This window comes from Cottoperca gobio, chromosome 5 (genome assembly GCF_900634415.1).
Source record: "Cottoperca gobio chromosome 5, fCotGob3.1, whole genome shotgun sequence".
Lineage (NCBI taxonomy): Eukaryota > Metazoa > Chordata > Actinopteri > Perciformes > Bovichtidae > Cottoperca > Cottoperca gobio.
In genome coordinates, this window is record NC_041359.1 from 4734984 (window position 1) to 4753922 (window position 18939).

Sequence of the window (18939 nt, forward strand, 5' to 3'; positions counted from 1 at the left end):
ATCCCACTAACTGAGCTGAACTCTTTGCACCAGTAGATGCAGTAATACAGCTGTAAAGGCTGGCCAGCTATGAGGTGTTATGGATTCAACTTAAAAGTTGTGGTCCAGTGCTCTGCTAAGCAAGCCGGGCGCTGTGGACGTCGCTGTCATGTTTTCGACAATTGTTATTTTCCCCTTTGCACAGCAGGTGACAGCGCATTTCTTTTGGGATGAAATCCCTACGGGCACTGAGGGATTTGTGTTTATGCAGCGGCACCGGGGAGCCTGAGGACATGACGTGTGACTGCAGCCCAGCACAGAGGATAGAGGTGCTCACACACTGTCGATCATAAAGAAAAATAAATGGCAATGTCTGAATTTAGTTCTTTACACGTGTTGTACACACGTCAGGTGTATACATGTGAACCTACATGGTCCCTCTCCCTCACACATACACTTCAAATGCAACAATAACAACAGCTACAGTATGTGCACGGTAAACTTTAAGGAGCTTATAGAGAGATTTAGGAAGCATGTCACTCACACATGTCTTCTGGGAAATGCACGCGCTACATTCAGACTCCTCTGTGACCTTTTCATACGTGATTAGAAACTCCAATCAAGTCCTAGTGTCACCGCCTGAAAATACACTATATCCCATTTCATGCTGCTGTCATGTTGTCGGCTGCTTGCCACTGAAGTTTCTCTTCACTGTAAGGTAACTGAGCCACATTACAGTCAAAACTGCAAGCGTTTGGAATAAAGACTCAGCGGGTTGGGCATGGATGGTCTGACAGTGACATGTGATATAATTCCAGAGAGCTGAAGTCCCCAGACAGATGAAGAGGGCAAAATATGACTGGATGTGGGATTGTGAAAGCAGATTACTCATGGAGATTGTGAAATGTGTCATCTACTAATCAGATTAAGAGCAGTATAATCCCTGATGAAAGAATACTAAATATGAGTCATGTACAGTATCATCAACAAATACCACTGGAGTTAACACAGCGTATGGAGAGGTTTGTGATGTTTCCGTCATCTCACAGTGACATCAAAAGGATCTCTTACAGTTTGCATTCGACATTAGGAGTCACAATTTGCATTATATTCAAGTGGATTAAGTCATTTCAATATTGTAAGAGGCTGACAACAAAACAACTATGTTGCCTTGTCTCTTTTCAAAACATTTTGTATATATTTAGAATATCAGAAAACAAACACCACATCTGTGGGTTGTTCAAATTTACGTTACTCATGAACTTGATGATCTCGAGCACACTTGACGACCAAAGGGACCTATACGGGGATTTCACCACCTCTCTTAATAATCCAGTACAATACCATTTTTAATTAATGTTTACATGATCATTCTGACCTTTTTCCAGCTTGAAAATGAATGAAAAAGATGAATAATGCCCAACATATTAAGTGTTTGAAGCTTGGTGAAATAGAGCGCTGCAAGGATTACATAATTTTGGAGGCCAATTGTCATGTCTCGTCAAGTTTGTTGACGTTTTCATGTTGTCATGTCACTTCCTGTTTCTCAATCCAGATCCTTTTACTTCCTGTCTTTGTGTGGTTTCCCACCATCGTCAGCGTCTGCCCCGCCCCTGATTGTTTCCACCTGTTCCCACTCACCTCTGGTAGAAATAGTCCTGTCTCCCTTTGTCTTGTTATATCATGTGCAATGAACCAATGTATCAAGAAGTGTGATTTTCTGAAAGGTTTGTATATCCTAGTGAGCGTTTTGAGTTTGATTATTTTTTGAAGTAAAGTTATGTTTTTTTACACTTTACATTTTACATTTGTTTCTGGTGTCGTGCGTTTGAATCTTCCTTCCCTGTGTCTGAGGTCCTGACACCAATAACCTGGAATTTAGCATCAGCCTGGTTCCGTCGACAAAAGGCTGTCTGAAATTGACCTTGTATCTAGTTATAAGCCACATTTATAGATAATTTATTTTAGATCTCGGTCATTATTATCTATATAGTTTAACCGGATGAAGGATTTCCGTCATTGGACGCCTGGTTCTTAAGTTAACAGAGAACTAAGCTGAATAAACGTTAACACAAGCCAAGCAGCGTGGGCAAAACACTGATTTAAAAACGGAAACTGCTTTGTTCAGCTTTTAATCAACTGGTCTGTTTGTTTTGGAGCGGAGACGTCTGCAGAAAAAACTCCTGAACGATGAACAAGGAAGGAATCCGCTGCTGACGGCAGTGGCGGTTGTAGCTACACAACAGTGATTTTCTCTACAGGTTATGGGGGAGGAAGTTGCTACATTGATAACACACTCTAATCAGAACACTACCATCAGTTTACCAGTATGAAACCAGAGGACACTATTTTTTGTTTTGTTTGTAGCACATATCCACTGAACACACACCCATGCTCACCACATGATGGGTAGTTGTGGGTGATGCAGCAGATGTGTGCTATCATATAGCAGCATCCACACACATGCTCTTTCTTCTGTCCAAACATGTCTTTCTGCATGGACGAGCCCACGCTGCATACAATGGGTAGGACAGCTGTCTGCCATGCATAATGTGTCCTCTGAGAGCCCCCTCTGGCAGGTGGAGGCCCTCCAGAGCCCTGGGCATACACTGAGGGTCCGACCCCTATGGGAAGGTCTGCAAACATATGATGCTGAATAAAGATGTGCAGAGGTTTTGAATGTGCCACCCTCATGCAGAATTTGATTCAAATGTAATGAGGTCCTCGTGAAGGTGGCCTGACTCATTATTGTCTTGGTATTGGCTGTCAGGCTGCTGATGCCACACTGAGATCTTCTCTATGCTGAAAGAGTGTCATGAAATATGACTGCAAATGAATTCACATAAGAAAGATTTTCTCCAAGTCTAAGCATGTGGATGTATATATATATATATACACACATATATATATATATATACACACATATATATATATACATATATATATATATGTTTAGGTATTCAGGGTTTGGAGCAGGGTTGCTGAGCTTTATCGTACCTTCTCAAAGCAACCTGATGCAACACGAAACATTAAATTCTCTCTATTCAGAAGTAGGGAAATTGGTTCATGAATATTGTCCCCATATCAGGACAGAGTCACCGACACAAACAAACTTAACACCAAAGACTTTCAAATGTGAATTATCAGGACAGGGAAGTCTTCCCACCAGGTCAAATAGCGATGAGAAAAAACAAGAATACATTTCATGAATATAAACTTGTGTTCCATTATCACCATCACTTTCCATTCTCTCTTAGGATGTCTACAGATTGTTTGTATTTCCTCACATCCTGGACATTCTCTCAAATCATGGTGTTGCAGTTTTCCTTTTCCTCAATTGTCATCTTGTTTCAGTGAATTTATGTGAAAACATGCACCATTGCCATCCTCTGACAGGCCAAACAGATTTGCAATAAAATAATAAAACAGCCGTGATTGATGACTGAGCTGCTTCCTGAATTCTTGCCTCTAAAAAGCATAAGACAACTTTTCCACTGAGGCACCACAGCCTGTGACTACAGTCCAATATATTCAATTGTTCCTGATCATAAAAGCTGCGTAAAGTTTCAGGAGTGTTTACGGTTGAATTTTAGAAATGTGCATGTATTTATTCTCATTTTCTTTATCATATAAAGTCATGTAACTGACAAAAATTGCAATGCAGACCAAAGAAGTGAATGCAGTGACATTCAATGCTATGGATTACACAATTCAAAAAGAGCCTGATCATTGACTTTACAGTAATGACATAAAAGCACTCAACAGTAGGAACATTTATCCAAAAGTATAAATTGTACAGCTTGCATAAAAAAATGATCAGCAAAAATATAATATATACTGTTAATATCTTATTAACAAATCCCATGAAATTAGAAAACAGTCAATGCGTTTCTTTCTTCCGTACGCCGTCTGTTGCTCTCAGCTCAAGTCCATTCTTTGAAAATAGGTCGCAAATAGTAATATTATCCTTTTTCAAAAGGGCAGAGTAATCATCTAAAACAGTGGTGCAAACTTTACTCAAACAGGAGGAAATGTTGGGGGTTAGGGATTATTTTTAGCAGTGGATTGATACCCATTGGGTGCATTCCTGAGTAATTACAGCTGTAGGACAGGATTGAGTCAAAATAAACTGTAGTGTGTGTGTTCATTGTAATAAAGAAACAAAAGTACTTTTGTATTTAAAACTATAACAAAAAAAAATGTAGTGCTTTCAAAAGGCAAACGGTTCATCTGCACAATGCTCCTGACATTTCTGAAATTGGAAAATAATACAAATAAATCAAACATCTGTCAAATTCCAAAGAAAGACTAAATGTACATTGAACAAACATGACCCGGTCGGTTGACTAATCACCAATAATATATATATATGTAAAAACTAGTTGCAGGTTGTAGCCTGCCATATCCTACCAGTAAACACACAGGGAGAGATATAATCAAGTGTAATTCAGTTAAGGTCAGTTACTCAATATATTTAATGTCACTCATTTCCTTTCCAGGCCAATTCAATTTAAATTAATTCCAAATATAAAATGTAATTTCAATTTGCTGACTAATGACAGAACTTTCTGGTCAACGGATATCCTAACCTAAATCAAGGCAATCACTTTGGTTTCAGCAAGATGTGGGAGAAACAAATCTATGTTGCCAGATCACCGGCAGTATTACCTGCTACAAGCAGAGGCAAGTGCCATTTCAGATGTAACAACAGCAACGTGTGAGGTCAACAAAGGAAACCAGAACTGACAAAACACTTAGGCGTTTGCCTGCGGATTGATTGCTTTTCATCGTTGCCACTCAGTTTGAAAACTCAAATGCTCTGACCAGCTTGGCTGAACGTGTATTTGTGTGCATGCGTTGGTGTGTTTGGTGCCAACAGCCTGGCCTGCGTGTGTGGGGAAGCCTGTCGAATGTTGATTTGGTGTCTGTTGTTTTCTATTTATTGTCCTCTGGTGAGTGAATGAATGCACGTAACTGGAGCTGAATATTGTACTGAATATTATATTGAATAGTGGGCAACACTTGTTATGACACCCATGTACATAATGCATTATAAACACAATTATAATGCATTATAATCTGCTTATTGGACTGTATAATTATAGTTACAAGCACTCAAACATATTCAATTATAACACGTTATAAAGCATCATAATACTCAATAATTGCAGGTCACTCACTAACATTTATTTGCTGTTGCAGGGATCATAGTACATTTTGAATTTCCATAGTTGTAATATATTATTATCTTTTTATAATGCATAATAATCACTGTTGTAATGCATTGTAATACAGCAAGTCATAGTAGACAGTTAAATGAGTACTGGTAAGGTATTCCAATTTCAAACACCTGAATGATGCACATTTATATTTCACTAATATAACGTATCCCCAAACTACTCTCTAAACCATAGGTCTTCAACAGGGGGTCTGCGACCTTGTTTGTAGATAAAGCACATTTTCTTAAAACATTTTTTTTATATATATATTTTTGCTTTTTTGCTTTGCGCATTCACATTCCCTCCTCCACTGTGTTTCGCGAAGGGCGGGACTTCGCTCCCGACACAGACACCTATAATCAGAGACAGAGACAGAGCGGAGGAAAGGAGAGGGGTGAACTTAAATAAATTTGCGCCCCCCCCTGGACCTCTTCAAGCCTCTTCTGTACAATATATACAGTAGGGGGTCCCTGCTCCACGCTACACCAATTTGGGGGTCCTTGGCCTGAAAAACATTGAAGATCCCTGATCTAAACACTAAATTAACTAAAACAATGACCCTTTATATATAGCTACTGGCAAAGTAGAAATGTATTCAGAAATTATGCATATGTTGCATCCATTAAGTCTTTAGAGTTTTTGTGTGAAACATTACATTAGTGAAATGTAAATGTCCAGTTTCCGTTATGACCTATTAAACAAATTAATACATTTTTACAACGGTTTGTGTGTTCATAGATTTAATGACGTGTTTTTCACTTTAGTTAAAGCAAACAATGACCACTTAGGTGTAGAAAGTGTGTACAGTACGGTAAAGCTTTTTATGGAGATTTTGGAGAAGGTTGCTCTTCGTGCCAGATTCTTATTATAGGGCTCGGTCTAAAACATCCGCTTAATGCAAGAAGAACCATGATATCAACCAAGTGACGGGTTAGTTTATCCAGTGGGATGACACAGTGATAGTATTACAGCTGAGGGATGTTTCTCACTAACATGGACTTCTAATTGACAGCTTGTATTGCCTGTGTAAATTAGTGGGGAGACAAGTGTCTTGACGGGGGCTTTTCATGTGCCTGTGGATGCCTGACATGTTGGAATTACTTCCCATTGGTGTTAAAAAACAAACCTTAATTGAATTACTTCAGCACAAATTGTCAGAAAAATCGTCACGACAAGAGTCAGCGAGGCAACTGCTCACAGTATAGAGAACAAAGAAATACAAGCGTGTCAGCCAAACTAATTGCAGATAACTCTCAAATTTCAGATTGGCACCGAGCTTGCCAAGCTTTCACCAGGTAAAAACCCCAAATGGATACAAGCCACAAACAATTACAATCAATTTCGGGCAAGCAGCATTTGTACCACAGCGGACCCGTGCATGAATCATTGATATCTGTTAGGTGGCTTTCAATTGAGGGAGTGTAATCCAAGCAGCTGTTGCATTTAGCGGTTCTAGCAAGAGAAGAGAAGAAGCTATGAAAGGATACATCTGCTACAATTAGATAGAAAGTATGAAGAACTTTGCCGGAAAAATATGATAAATATAGCTTTATAATAGCCACGTGGCATGTCCAATTCATAGCTGTCCAGTCTTTCACCAAATTAATCCTGGCTCTCTCTTAGTATTTTGTACGGATATAAGATTACTGATCTTTTCATCTAACCTGTAGGGAAGAAAGCCAATTAGCATATTGTTTGTATCTAATTGCCTCTGACAAGGACGTTTGGTTTGTTTTTTTTGGTTTGTTTGTCTGCTTGTTAGCAATATTACTGAAACACTACTGAACTGATTTTCATTAAATGTAGTGTAAGGATGGAGCATTGGCCAAGAAAGAACCAATACAATTTCAGAGCAGATCCGAGTCACTGGGCGGATAGACGCATTATTTTTCACTTATGGAAACGGCCTTGGCAGAGGTCTGCGCTCTCTGAGTTCTCTTCAAGTTATGCCTTATTATAATTAATCCAAGGCATTGCTTGCCTTTAGAGAACAAACAATGATGAATAAAAAAGGGCTGCATAATACTTCCAGCTGACATTGATGTGAGGCAATCAAAGCAGAATCATCTGTCGGCTCCTGAAAGCAAAGATGTCACACATCCCATGGCCCAACCAGGACTGATCACACCTCTGCAATGCAAGAATCACTTGGGAATATCTCTCATAGTGGGAGATGTAATGTGTTGATTACCAAATCAAAGGTGCCATTAAAACAGCTAGAACTACCCAACCCAACCCAACAACAAGCATCTGAAAACATGTTAAACATTCCGATCTCAATGAGAATGTATTGTGTTACCTCCAGAATGCGCTGGAGGGCCACACAGCAGAACCACTCCTTGGCCTTCGCGGACTGATACAGAGCTTCTTCTGTGAGTCTTGAAGTTTTCCAAGTCTGAAAAAGAAAAAGTGGGCAGTGAGTAAAATATCCCCACAAGTCAGAGGCGGATACATCTGATCCTTGAACACATGAAATGTCAAGAAAATGATTTAATTTTTTTCTCCACTGTATATATTGCATCGTACTCTCTTCAAGGTCACAGCCTATGGAGCCTAACGTAGTGTGCAGCAGGTGGAGGAACACTCACCACAGGATGTTTGTTTATTATAGAGCTCACAGGGATAAACACACAACACACAACACACTCACACAGTTACAGAAGGTTCCTGGCCTATATTTCTTTAGACTGAGGGGAGAAACCAAGGCTTAGCCCTGACAAATACAGTACTTGTAAACTCCTAGGGCCAAGGTTCAACCCCACACTGTGTGTGAGGCAGCAGTGTCAACCACCTCCATAAACAAAGTATATACAAATCCAGCAACACCATTATCCTCTCTGAATCTGTGCTGGTGTAAGGAACGTTTTCAAGAGCGAACATATTTTGGCTGGTAAACAGCCTTTGGCTTTGCCTTAGGCCACACTACCCCTGTCAGCGTCTGTGGATATTGTGGATATCCAAGACTGATTGTGATGGTGCCACAAGTATCAGAAAGACGTGCGTTAAAGGGTCCCAATAGGGACTTTTGCTGGAAGAAGACAGCTATAACTGGTTAACAAGTTTTAAAAGTTGAGCACTTTCTGAAAAGAAGCAAAACAAGACGGAACAAATAAATGCTTGAAAAGATGACAGTAAATCAAACTGTACCACAGCCCAAATCAAACAAGTCTGGATAACATCACATGTTGCATTTACATGCATTTATTTAGTTTGTTTTGATATCATTAACTAAATGGGCATTCAAAGAAAATCATGCTGTCGCACTTCATATACTGTATAAGGTTGACACCTGAATGCTGGCTGCTTTAGTGTAAGTATAATGGCAGATGAACAGTACAAATGTGAAGATACATAGAGTCTTACAGCTCTCTGGGCACTCGTCCACATCAGGGATCTTATGATTTGTTTCGCACTGCAATCAGTATGTAAGGCTCGTTTTGTTTAGTTTTATGTATTTTTCTCTTCCTTCTCGATTGCCAAAGACATTTTATGAGTATCACAAGAGGACATGGTTTTGTCATTTTGAGGGAGACTCCTTATCACAGACACTTCTTCAGCATCCTCTTCATCTCATCACCACCAGTGTCTAGACAGTAGAGGGGGGGGGGGGTTCCTATTATACTCACCATCCCCTTAAAATATATGATGGTAACGATGGGATCTAATTCACATTTCTCATCCTTTTGTGCACTTGTCAATAAAAAGCGTTGGTTGAGAGAATGAAGTCTCTCCGGATTGAACTACTGTCATGCAAACATTAGGAGATGTGATGGAAACACATTTAGTAGATGCCTTCCGATGCATCAGGAGCACCTGCTTTGTTTCCAGACCTAAGTAGTGCCTCCTCCCATTAAAACTAAATATATACTATATTATTTGCGTGTTTTAATTTCCATTTTCCTGGTTTAAAAGTCCTACTCAGTGAGGCATGTTGAACGGCAGCTGCACGTGACAGAGGACATACAGTTTGTCCTGCAATTTAATTGCATTCTGGAAGAGACACAGTTGAGAGAGTGAGAAAATGAAAAGAATCAGAACTATTACTGTACCCTGATCTAGTAATTGTATATTCCAAATAATGAATGGAAGCCTTGCATGAGCTAAACGCATTATGAAAAAAATAAAAATCAATAGGGACACACACACCAACTAATATGAGCCAAACAACAATCTGCAGCCCTGCTGCTAAGCAGAGAGGGTTGCTGTGGCAGGTCACACATGAGGGATTTTAATAGCTCTGGTGGTAATCAGGTTACCTTTCATTCATCACGCCCACCACCACTGAACATTACAAAGCTATTCCTGCTATGGTTTTGACACCAAAAGCACTGTTAAATTTAACACAATGTCATTTGACACAATGTCATTTGACAATAGATGGAAACAACAGCAGGTCATTACCAATTCCAACAACTCGCTGCACTACTGCTGGATGTCCTGGTCGGTAAATATCACATATCACATGGAGCTTCATGTTCTTATTGCAACTACTTTAATCTCAGAACAGCTACTAAGCAATTTCAAATAATTCTGTACAGTCATTTGAATGAAAACTATTCTTTGAATTAATTATGGCAATTTGTAGGGACATGACAACATCATTAAATTAAAATAGCTTAAAATAGTCCAAAGCAATCAGTTGTTACTACTTGTCATGTTTCATTTTCACTAAACAACATTTGACAACATTTATTTTTGTATTTGATTTTTCGATAGCGCTTTCTATACCTATAAACATACTTATATGTTGTGTTATAATCTGCTTATAGTACAGTATAATCATAGTTATAAGCACCCATACACATCCATAATGCTTTATAACAACAATCATGACTAATTTTAAAGCACTTTACAGTTACTTATAAGGTGAAGTGTCATAATACTTCATAACTTCTGACAAGGATCATAGTGTATTATAGTCCTCATAGTTGTAATACATTATAATCATTTTATAATGCATCATCCATTAACTACCATGAGCTATAGGCAGATATACTATATGTGGTCTTTGTTAAAAGAGAAAATAATATCAAAAACACACAAATTGTGTAAGAGTCATTTATTTGTTTAACAGAAATTAAATATTCCAATTTCACAAAAAAATTTGATTGATGAATGACTAAATGAACATTTATATTTCACTAAAGTAATGTTTCCACAAAATACTAAACTGATATTATAACTATTAGTATGCAGTGCTATACGCAGATTATAATAATTATAATAATAATAATTATTATCGCACTATAAATATGTTTATATTGCATTTTGAGTATGTTTATAATGCATTATAAAAATGTTTATAATGCATTATAGACATGGTCCAGCAGAAAAATGTCAGTGAGTGACCAGCAATTATGTATTTAATATTTGCATTAATTCTAAGTTATATATAACGCTTTATAATGTGCTATGATTATTGTTATGAAGCATTACGAATATTATAATTAGTTTATGTCTGCTTTAAGGTCAAAGTGTATTCATAGTGCTTTTAACAAAAAAAAAACAGACTAACAGTAAAATAATATATGAAGACAGGTGGGTTTCAAAATTAACGATACATATTCTCCAAATTGGATGAATTAACCTTAATTAACCTTGCTCTATAATATGCAGCATACTCTCCAGTCAGTGCGAGCAGCGGTGCGGACACGAGCGCTCTGTTCTGCAGACCTGCTCGTTGCAAAACTGCAACCAATCCACTTTGAAATGAGATTACTGATTAGTTCAGCTCCAAGTGATCTAAATGTAAAATTATTGGGCTCACTGATTTATGAAGAGGACTATAAGGTCAGTTAATATATGTCATATTGGCTGCAGGACAAGTCAATTAAGCAGCAGCCTTTAATTATTTCTTTAAACATAAATCTTCTCTTAACCCACAATCATAGTTTAACTAATAGCTATTTGAAACTCTTAAGCCCTATTAGGAAACCAACTCCTAATACTTTTCTAAAGATTAATGCCCGATTTGGCACCTGGGTCGTTTTGATGTGTCTACTTCAGGGATGAAAAAACTGCATGCCAAAAAACCCTCTCTTTTAAAGTGTTAATAGAAACGTTTTTTGCTTTAACTCATCGTTATGAAGTAAATGTTGATTGCACAATGTAATGGCTGTAGAATAATGACACCATTGGCGTTTAGATTGGTTTTCTAGAAGCCTCGCTTTCACTGTGCAATTCTGTCTGCCTCAGGGTCGCGATCTCCCGGAAAAATGAAAGTTCCATTTACGGCACAAAGGAAGAGGATGGCGCTTGAGTTGTGCCTATACTTACAAAAGGTAATAATAATAACACAGAGGGTGTTTAGTCTAAATCAAGACGGCAAACTCTTTATTGCTCCCACTTGTCACCGGCAGCGCATTACAGCTACATTTCTTCCGTTCTTACCTTTCACAATAAAAGCCCTAGACGTATATACTGCATCACTGCTTACCAGAGACCAATTCGCTGAGAGGCAACTCAACAAATTAGCTGACAGTAGCTATACCTGGCAGCGGATATGACGGCAACAAAAAGCCCCGTTGACAAGACCAAGAAGGCGAAGAGGGAGAGTGATAACAATGTGCTTTGTACTAAGCTAGATCAGTAAGTAACAAAACCTGCCTACTTATCAATACTTTCCTTGGTGTTTTACTTTGTACAGCACGGAGATCGGGGTTTCTAGTTATTTGGGATACTTACAGATGTTTCTTGCTTTGAACTACTGGCTGCTAGCATTACTACGAACAAGGGGATAAATCTTCTTCATCAAATGAAAATGAACACACAGAAAATATGTGACAAAAATATGTTCCGTTGCGTAGCTTGTTTGGAAATCAATGCCGGTTGTCTTAGCGACAGCGGCTCCAACAATAATAGCATTTGAAAATGCAAAAGGGGGGGGTGTAAAGTTTCCTGTTTCCACTTTAAACTATAGAAAGATATATTTATTTATTTCACTTAAAACAAGGAGGATGACCACCAATGTTTGACCCTGTTTCCATGTATTGATGATGCTGATGGAGCATCTATAATGTCCACAATATATTCCAGTCTTCTTTGTATCACTAGATCTATTGTGAAGTAAAAATATGCACCAAAAAACGTTGCTTTTGTTTTCCTCTCTGTGCCTCAGCCAGGCGCTGAGAAAAGCATCGTGGGCAGCCCGAATACACGCAGAGGACACTATGGATTACTTCACATTTAATAACAAGTTGTCAAAACACTTGTATGAGTCCAGCACCGAGGAAAGTGAAACAAAGGGAGGCAGAGGTCCACGCTGCCTCTGCTCTGTAGGGTGGCAGCACTACTCGCCGTGTGGATGGAGTGTGAGCCCCCAGGAGCTGACCGTAACCAGTGTCCGTGCGCCAGTTGAACTCAACCTGCAACAGAAACCGAGTCACTGAGCTGCAGCGGGTTTCATCACTGGCTGTTTGTGTAGAGGGAGCGCAGGTGTGTGACAACGAAGGACTCCAAACTTTAAGAGATAAACTAAAAGAGAGCGAAAGAGAGGAAGACGTAGTTTGGTGTTGCTGTATACTCTGAATAGCAATAGCAATAATTCGACCAAGTTGTCAAACCTAGTTTTATCTCACTCAACCAAATGGTGGGGAAGTTTGTCAAAAAAAGCATCATAAAGTATCTTTTTTCTTTCTTATTTCATACGTTTTTTGACACATCAGACACAAGGCTTTCTGTTACATTGACAGTGATCAGACTCCATGATATTTTCTTGACTTCAGTTTTGACTGACGTGTTTGCTTGATACGCATCACCTGTTTTATTTTCTCACCTGTCAGAAATCTGTCCACTGTCCTTTGTATTTCATTTCACTGTCTGAAACTTGCCTATTGATAGCGAGTGAAAGCACCCCGGTTTGTTTATTGTTCCGGCATCAAGTAGATATATACAACTTTCCACTCAACATTTGTCATCCCGGTTCACCCCTGCAGGGCGTCTATACCCCCCAGCAGGGGTCCAGCCACTCAGTTTGAGAACCACTGAACCACACCTCAAGGGATCGGGAATAATTGAGCAGTGGTGGAAAGTAACTAAGTGCATTTGCTCATTTACTGTGAGTACAATTTGTTAGAGGAGTTGGTAGAGACCAAAGCAAAGCTTGAAGAGAGTGAATGTAGGACTTATATTTGCCAGGGTGCTTTTATTTAAGGATCAAAGTCCTTCTTCCTCCACAGTCGTTGAGAACACTGAGGAGTATTGTTTTTGGGAATGTGATTTTTTTTTGGGATGAGTAAAAAAATAAATAAAGCAAACATGAGGTGATTTTTTTGAGCAGAAGATTTACATCCTAGGCATAACCCTGTCGGAGCAACAGCCAATATGTTGGGGTTGCCATCAAATTTCTTGATTTATACTTCCTTTTCCGTTTTCCGTAATTGTTTAAAGTCCGATTAGCAACCTGAGGCACGGAAATGCAGTTTGAGTTGAGAGACGACACCTACAATCGGATTGTTTCACAAGTTTACAAGCTAATTTTAGGCGAAATTATCATCAAACGACAGCTGATAGGTTCCATGATTGCATTTAGGCCAGTGTGTTCGGCTTCATTTTCTGCCCACACGGACTGTTTGTCTGCAACACAAGCTCACTCACAACGTGATTGGTCAATACAACTCGGACAACAACAGAAAACGAAACGCTTCTGATACCATGAATCTTGTCCAGTTGTCTACAGATTGTAAACAGATTATATCCCCGGCAGTGCGGACAGATTTAGAAGCCTATACAGTAGAATCTACTGTATAGAATAGCATCTCCCTAAGTTACTTAGGGAGATGCTATTCTCGGAAACTATTATTGTATAATCAAACTAACAAAGAATGTGACATTTTACTCTTTTTTTTGTGGTTAGTTTAATATTTAAGAAAGGTAAAAGGTAAATATGTACTCACGATCTGAGCAGGAAACCGTGGATATGGCCCTGATAGTGATGTGAGATTATAAACGTTAACGTGTCTCTCTCATCCTTCCATGTTTTACCTAGTTTAAACCTGGATAGTTTTACCCCTTTTTTAAATGCACTGTGGTTAAACCACTCACAGGCATGTATAACTGGTGATAATGGGTTGCAAGTTGACATTTGCTCAGAAAAAAAGGAATAACTAAGCTAGACCGCAAGCTTAGAGTGCATATTTCCATAATACGATGACTAACTCCTTGTCAATTTGAATTCTGATGGTAGTAAACAGTAATTTCTGATTTCCCAGTAGTTATATGATAAACTCTCCACGCTACGCTCTCTGACAGAGTATTACAAAAGCTCTGTAATTTGTAATTCAAAGGCTCCAATCTGAAGAATAGATAAGTATACGTTGATATAATGTCTTCACTGCATCTACTCCACTAAGTCATTCAACTTGTAGGTCTGCGTTTTGTGTTCAGCATCTCAAGTGTGAATTATTTACACACAGTCAAAGCGGGAAAAGAAGCGCAGGATTAAACTGCTCATAACATGTAAATCCACTCATTTGATTTATGAATCTGTTTGTCCCTGCTCCTTACTGGAAAAACAACACGCCGTCTCCACACCAGAATAATTGAGCATCTGAGTGCAGTCCATTGATAGGATGACAAATCCCCTGTCTATAGTCATTTCTACTCTGCAAATCACCGTCCCTCCAAATTATGTTTTCTGGGCTGTGAAAAAGTCGCCCGACACTGGCAGCGTGGCGACCAACTCATAAAAGTGCTTAAAAAGAAAAGACAGAGCCAAGATGTCTGAAGATCTGGATTTAAGATGCTTGTCTTGGAGGTTTATGATGTGTGTAGCGTTCAATCTGGCCTACGCGCTTAAATTAGGCCATTTATTTTTATAGCTTGTCATATTTTACAAAATACTTTCTCACGTCTATCTCTTAACTGTCACTCAAAGGTGATCGGTGTAGCAAGGCTAATTGACTTCGCTGTTGTCAGTGATCAGAGATCAGTGATGAGAGCTTGCAGCTGAAATATCCGCTCTGCTTTTTCTTCCCCTCTGCACCCTTCGTAGTGAGTGAATTATTTTGACTGTGCTCTTGGAAGACAATAGGAAGACACTTTTCTTATCCCAACATGGCTTGAATTGATGGACGAAATACAGTTTTTTGAGTCTTGCCGTAACAATCTGGCCACTCCAAAATGGCAACAGAGGCTTTTTTTTGAGTAGCCCGACCACTTACTTTCATCTGAAGGCGCGATAGAAGGTTAGATAAAAGCACCCAAGCCTCCCCAAAATACTAGCCCATAGAACAAAGTGGACAAGAGACATCTAAGGTACTGAATGTATTCCAAAAAAAAGTCTTTTTGGCATTATTTTAGGCTGAGATCAAAGCTGTTGTGATTTGTGAAGTGGCGATGTGTACTTCACTAAAGCCACTGATTGTCCCTGTCCACATCCAAAGACGTGGCCTCGCCCATGCTGAAAGCATGTTGCAATACTGGTAAAATCCAACACCCCCACTATCCATCCACTCTCTACAGTGAAAGAAAAAAAAGAAGCATTGTTGTGAAAAGGGCTTGTGGAGAGCGCCGAAAAGCCTAATTTCAGATGCAGGGTGGACATCATGTGGGGCTTCACCAAAGGCATGCTTTTCAGAGCGCACACAGCTGTGCACATGTTCACTTTGAGATCAAAAGAAAGCATGAAAGCTCACAGTTTGCTTGTAAGGAACATCTCAAATAACATACCCATTAAATGTGTCACATAAAGGAACAGCATTGAACATAACTCCTTTTACATTTTCATTAAAACATGTTCTGCACCAAGCTTACTTACACAAAAGCTTCAGTGTCATTTAAAAAAAAAAAATGGAAGCGGCTAACAATGATTAATCGCCTCAGAACAAGTAAACGTGATGCCCCATCTAGAGCCATTAGCATTAATTACTGCAAACCTGGTCTGGCATTACAAACAATGATCCAGATTAGGCTGATGATCACATCCCAGACATATGAGCCTTCCAAATGCCAGAACAACTTATCATACTTCAACAAGCCTGTCCAAGCGTGACCATGAGATTCATTACAACCTGCGACTCCTTAAGGATGCTCTTTGTCTTCAAGTGGATGCTAGGTAGTGTGTGTGTGTGTGTGTGTGTGTGTGTGTGTGTGTGTGTGTGTGTGTGTGTGTGTGTGTGTGTGTGTGTGTGTGTCACAGCTCTGCGTGTTGGATAATATGTAAATATATGCAGGTAATTTATTGTTATTGAAACTGTTTTAAAGAGGTGTTGGCTCAACTTTATTGCTGTATTAGGGTTTGTTTGCAGTGCTATATTATTGAATTGTACAGCATATTTAGGCTACCCTCACTAAAATGAATGGGGTGGACAAAATATTAGAAACACCTGTCAGAATAACACAAGCGGGAATTTAACAGCAGGACAAACTGCAGTCTAAAAAGGCCTCTGATGTATCAGACTGCATTAGTTTGGGCTGGGTGTACATAATAAACTGAGAATAATCTTGCTGTTCTTTAACTTTTCATATCTTAGAAAGTAACAGCTGGAATTCAGATGAGAACAAAATATATATATTTCACCAAGTTATTCAATTAAATTCAAAATCCTTCATTTATCCCTCTGGGGAATGTAAGACAAGACAATTTATTCACACATAAAAATGATTCTAAAAAGCGGTAAATGTATCCATCTTTATATATATAGAACATTTCAGTGTCTGAAGCCCAATGTGCTGGAAATGGCCAAAGACAATGCAACAAAAACAAAAGCAAACAAAAAAGTTAAAACAAGAAATAACAGAATGAGGAAACGACAGATACAACAAATGACCGGGCACTTTAATTCAAATCCAGGCTCAGAAGATATATGTGAACCTCTTAAGCCCTAGCCCGAGGACAAGAGGCCGAATATAACACACCCAAAATGAATCAGGAATAGCTCCTCAACCATAATGCGTATATGCATATTTCTGGTCTGCTCTGATAGGTAAGAAGCTAAGGAATACGCTTGTAATTTCTAATACCAAACTATTGTTACCCTCTCCTGGAGGTAAACAGGAGGTCCGAAGTATGTTCTGCCACCTTATAGCAGGTCCTCAAGAGTGATATCTTGATAGTGTACTGCAGATAAAAAAGGCAAGAGTACACCCATTAGCTATCTACACCTCATTAACTAAGTCAATATACTCGCTCCACATTATCACAACAGCTGAGAGGAGTCTAGAGGATTTATTTGCATTTAAATGAGCTATTCATGTTTCCCTTAAGGCTTTAAAGCCTACTCTGGTGACATCAGGAATTCTCATCCATATATGCGAAGCAAAAATATGTCTTACACTGAGGAGACTATATATATATATATATATATATATATATATATATATACATACATATAGACAGAAGTAAGTGAATATAAACTCCCACGCAAAACAGGATGTGTTTCAAAGCAAGCTCCAATTTCAAGAATATTTTTTCTTGAGAGTTGGCTCTTCGTTACATCTCATGGCCATGGTGGAAACTTCAACAACTCGCCATCGTATTCAGAGCACAGTCCTCTGAGCGCCGCCCCTGTGAGAGGCCTACGCTGTAATTCCGATATTGAATATACAACCTGTTCATGAGTATGAATTATGGGTGTACATCTTTTACATAATCACTGATACAGAATCGATAGACATACTAATCAAGGGCAGCGAGTATTGAGTGGAAGCGCCCACTGCCCATCAGTTATCCCTGCCTCGGGGGGTAGACAGCCGCAACCCTCACGAGGAGTAGCATCATCCATCAAAAGTTTGTGACACTGGAGAGGAAGTATTTGGAGTGCCGCCAATTTCAAAGAATAACCTTGAAGGCATCGTGGAGCATGTAGACTAACAAGTGTTAACCAAGGGAATATTGTTTTGAATGTTCATTGTTCAGCGTGTTTACTCTTGTCTACACAATATATAATATGTAGAAGTTCAGGAAGCAGAGCACTTACACACACAGCTTCGCAAATATGAATTTAACCCGTGGGTTTTCAGCTGGTCATAGCAAAACTGTGAATATTAAAGTCATAGAAAGATTTATGTTCACAAATAAAAAAGAAAAAGATTTATGTTAAGACTCTCGTGCACGACACCATTATTGTGCTGTGAAAATGCATTGTGACTTTGACACCAACAATGAGTTTTAGACAGATTACTCACCATGAACAAGATTAAGACACCACTGATGCCTGTTTAATTAAAGAAAATGCAGAAATGCCTCACACTCCGAGCTAAATTACTAAATTAGAAGGCAGAGCATGTTCACTGAACAACAATGCTCTCCTGAAAACAGGATCTCCTGCTCCCAGCGACTCGCTATCAGGATTCCATCGTCAACTTTAACACCCAGTTCTATTTTGAATATCTTTTTTTTTTTTGTGAGAAACTAGAAGTTTATTCCAGTTTGGGTTTACTAACCCCATGCACAGGCAGAGCCCACACATTAAGTAAAGTAGTGAAGTAGTGAAGTAAATGTTCAAAGAATTTGAATTTTGCCTGAAAAACATGCTAAGATCCCAACGTTTTTCCAAACACTCCTTTGCATGTGCAGATAATAAATTATTAAGGCAACCAATGACAACGAAGCCTGGCAGATTGAAGTTAATGCATGAGTTAATTCATTAATGATTTAGGTCAATTGGCTATGGCTTTTAAAACATCTCAATTTCTTTGGGTGCATTCCCCTTTCATGTGAACTCATGTGAGGTAGATATCTGGAATATCACATTAGTTGATTAATTAAGTAATAAAATAGGAAGTGTACCAGCTTTTGTTA

General features: G+C 38.9%; 1 protein-coding gene across 2 annotated transcripts in view; it reads right to left on the reverse strand.

Moving 5' to 3' along the window:
* cntn4 (contactin 4) overlaps window positions 1–18939 on the reverse strand; it is a 149360-nt gene that overhangs the window by 68380 nt on the left and 62041 nt on the right. For both annotated transcript variants that reach the window (XM_029431452.1, XM_029431451.1), the window contains exon 5: window positions 7498–7593. In XM_029431452.1, coding sequence (XP_029287312.1) covers window positions 7498–7593 — 96 coding nt within the window. The remainder of the gene's footprint in view (window positions 1–7497; window positions 7594–18939) is intronic.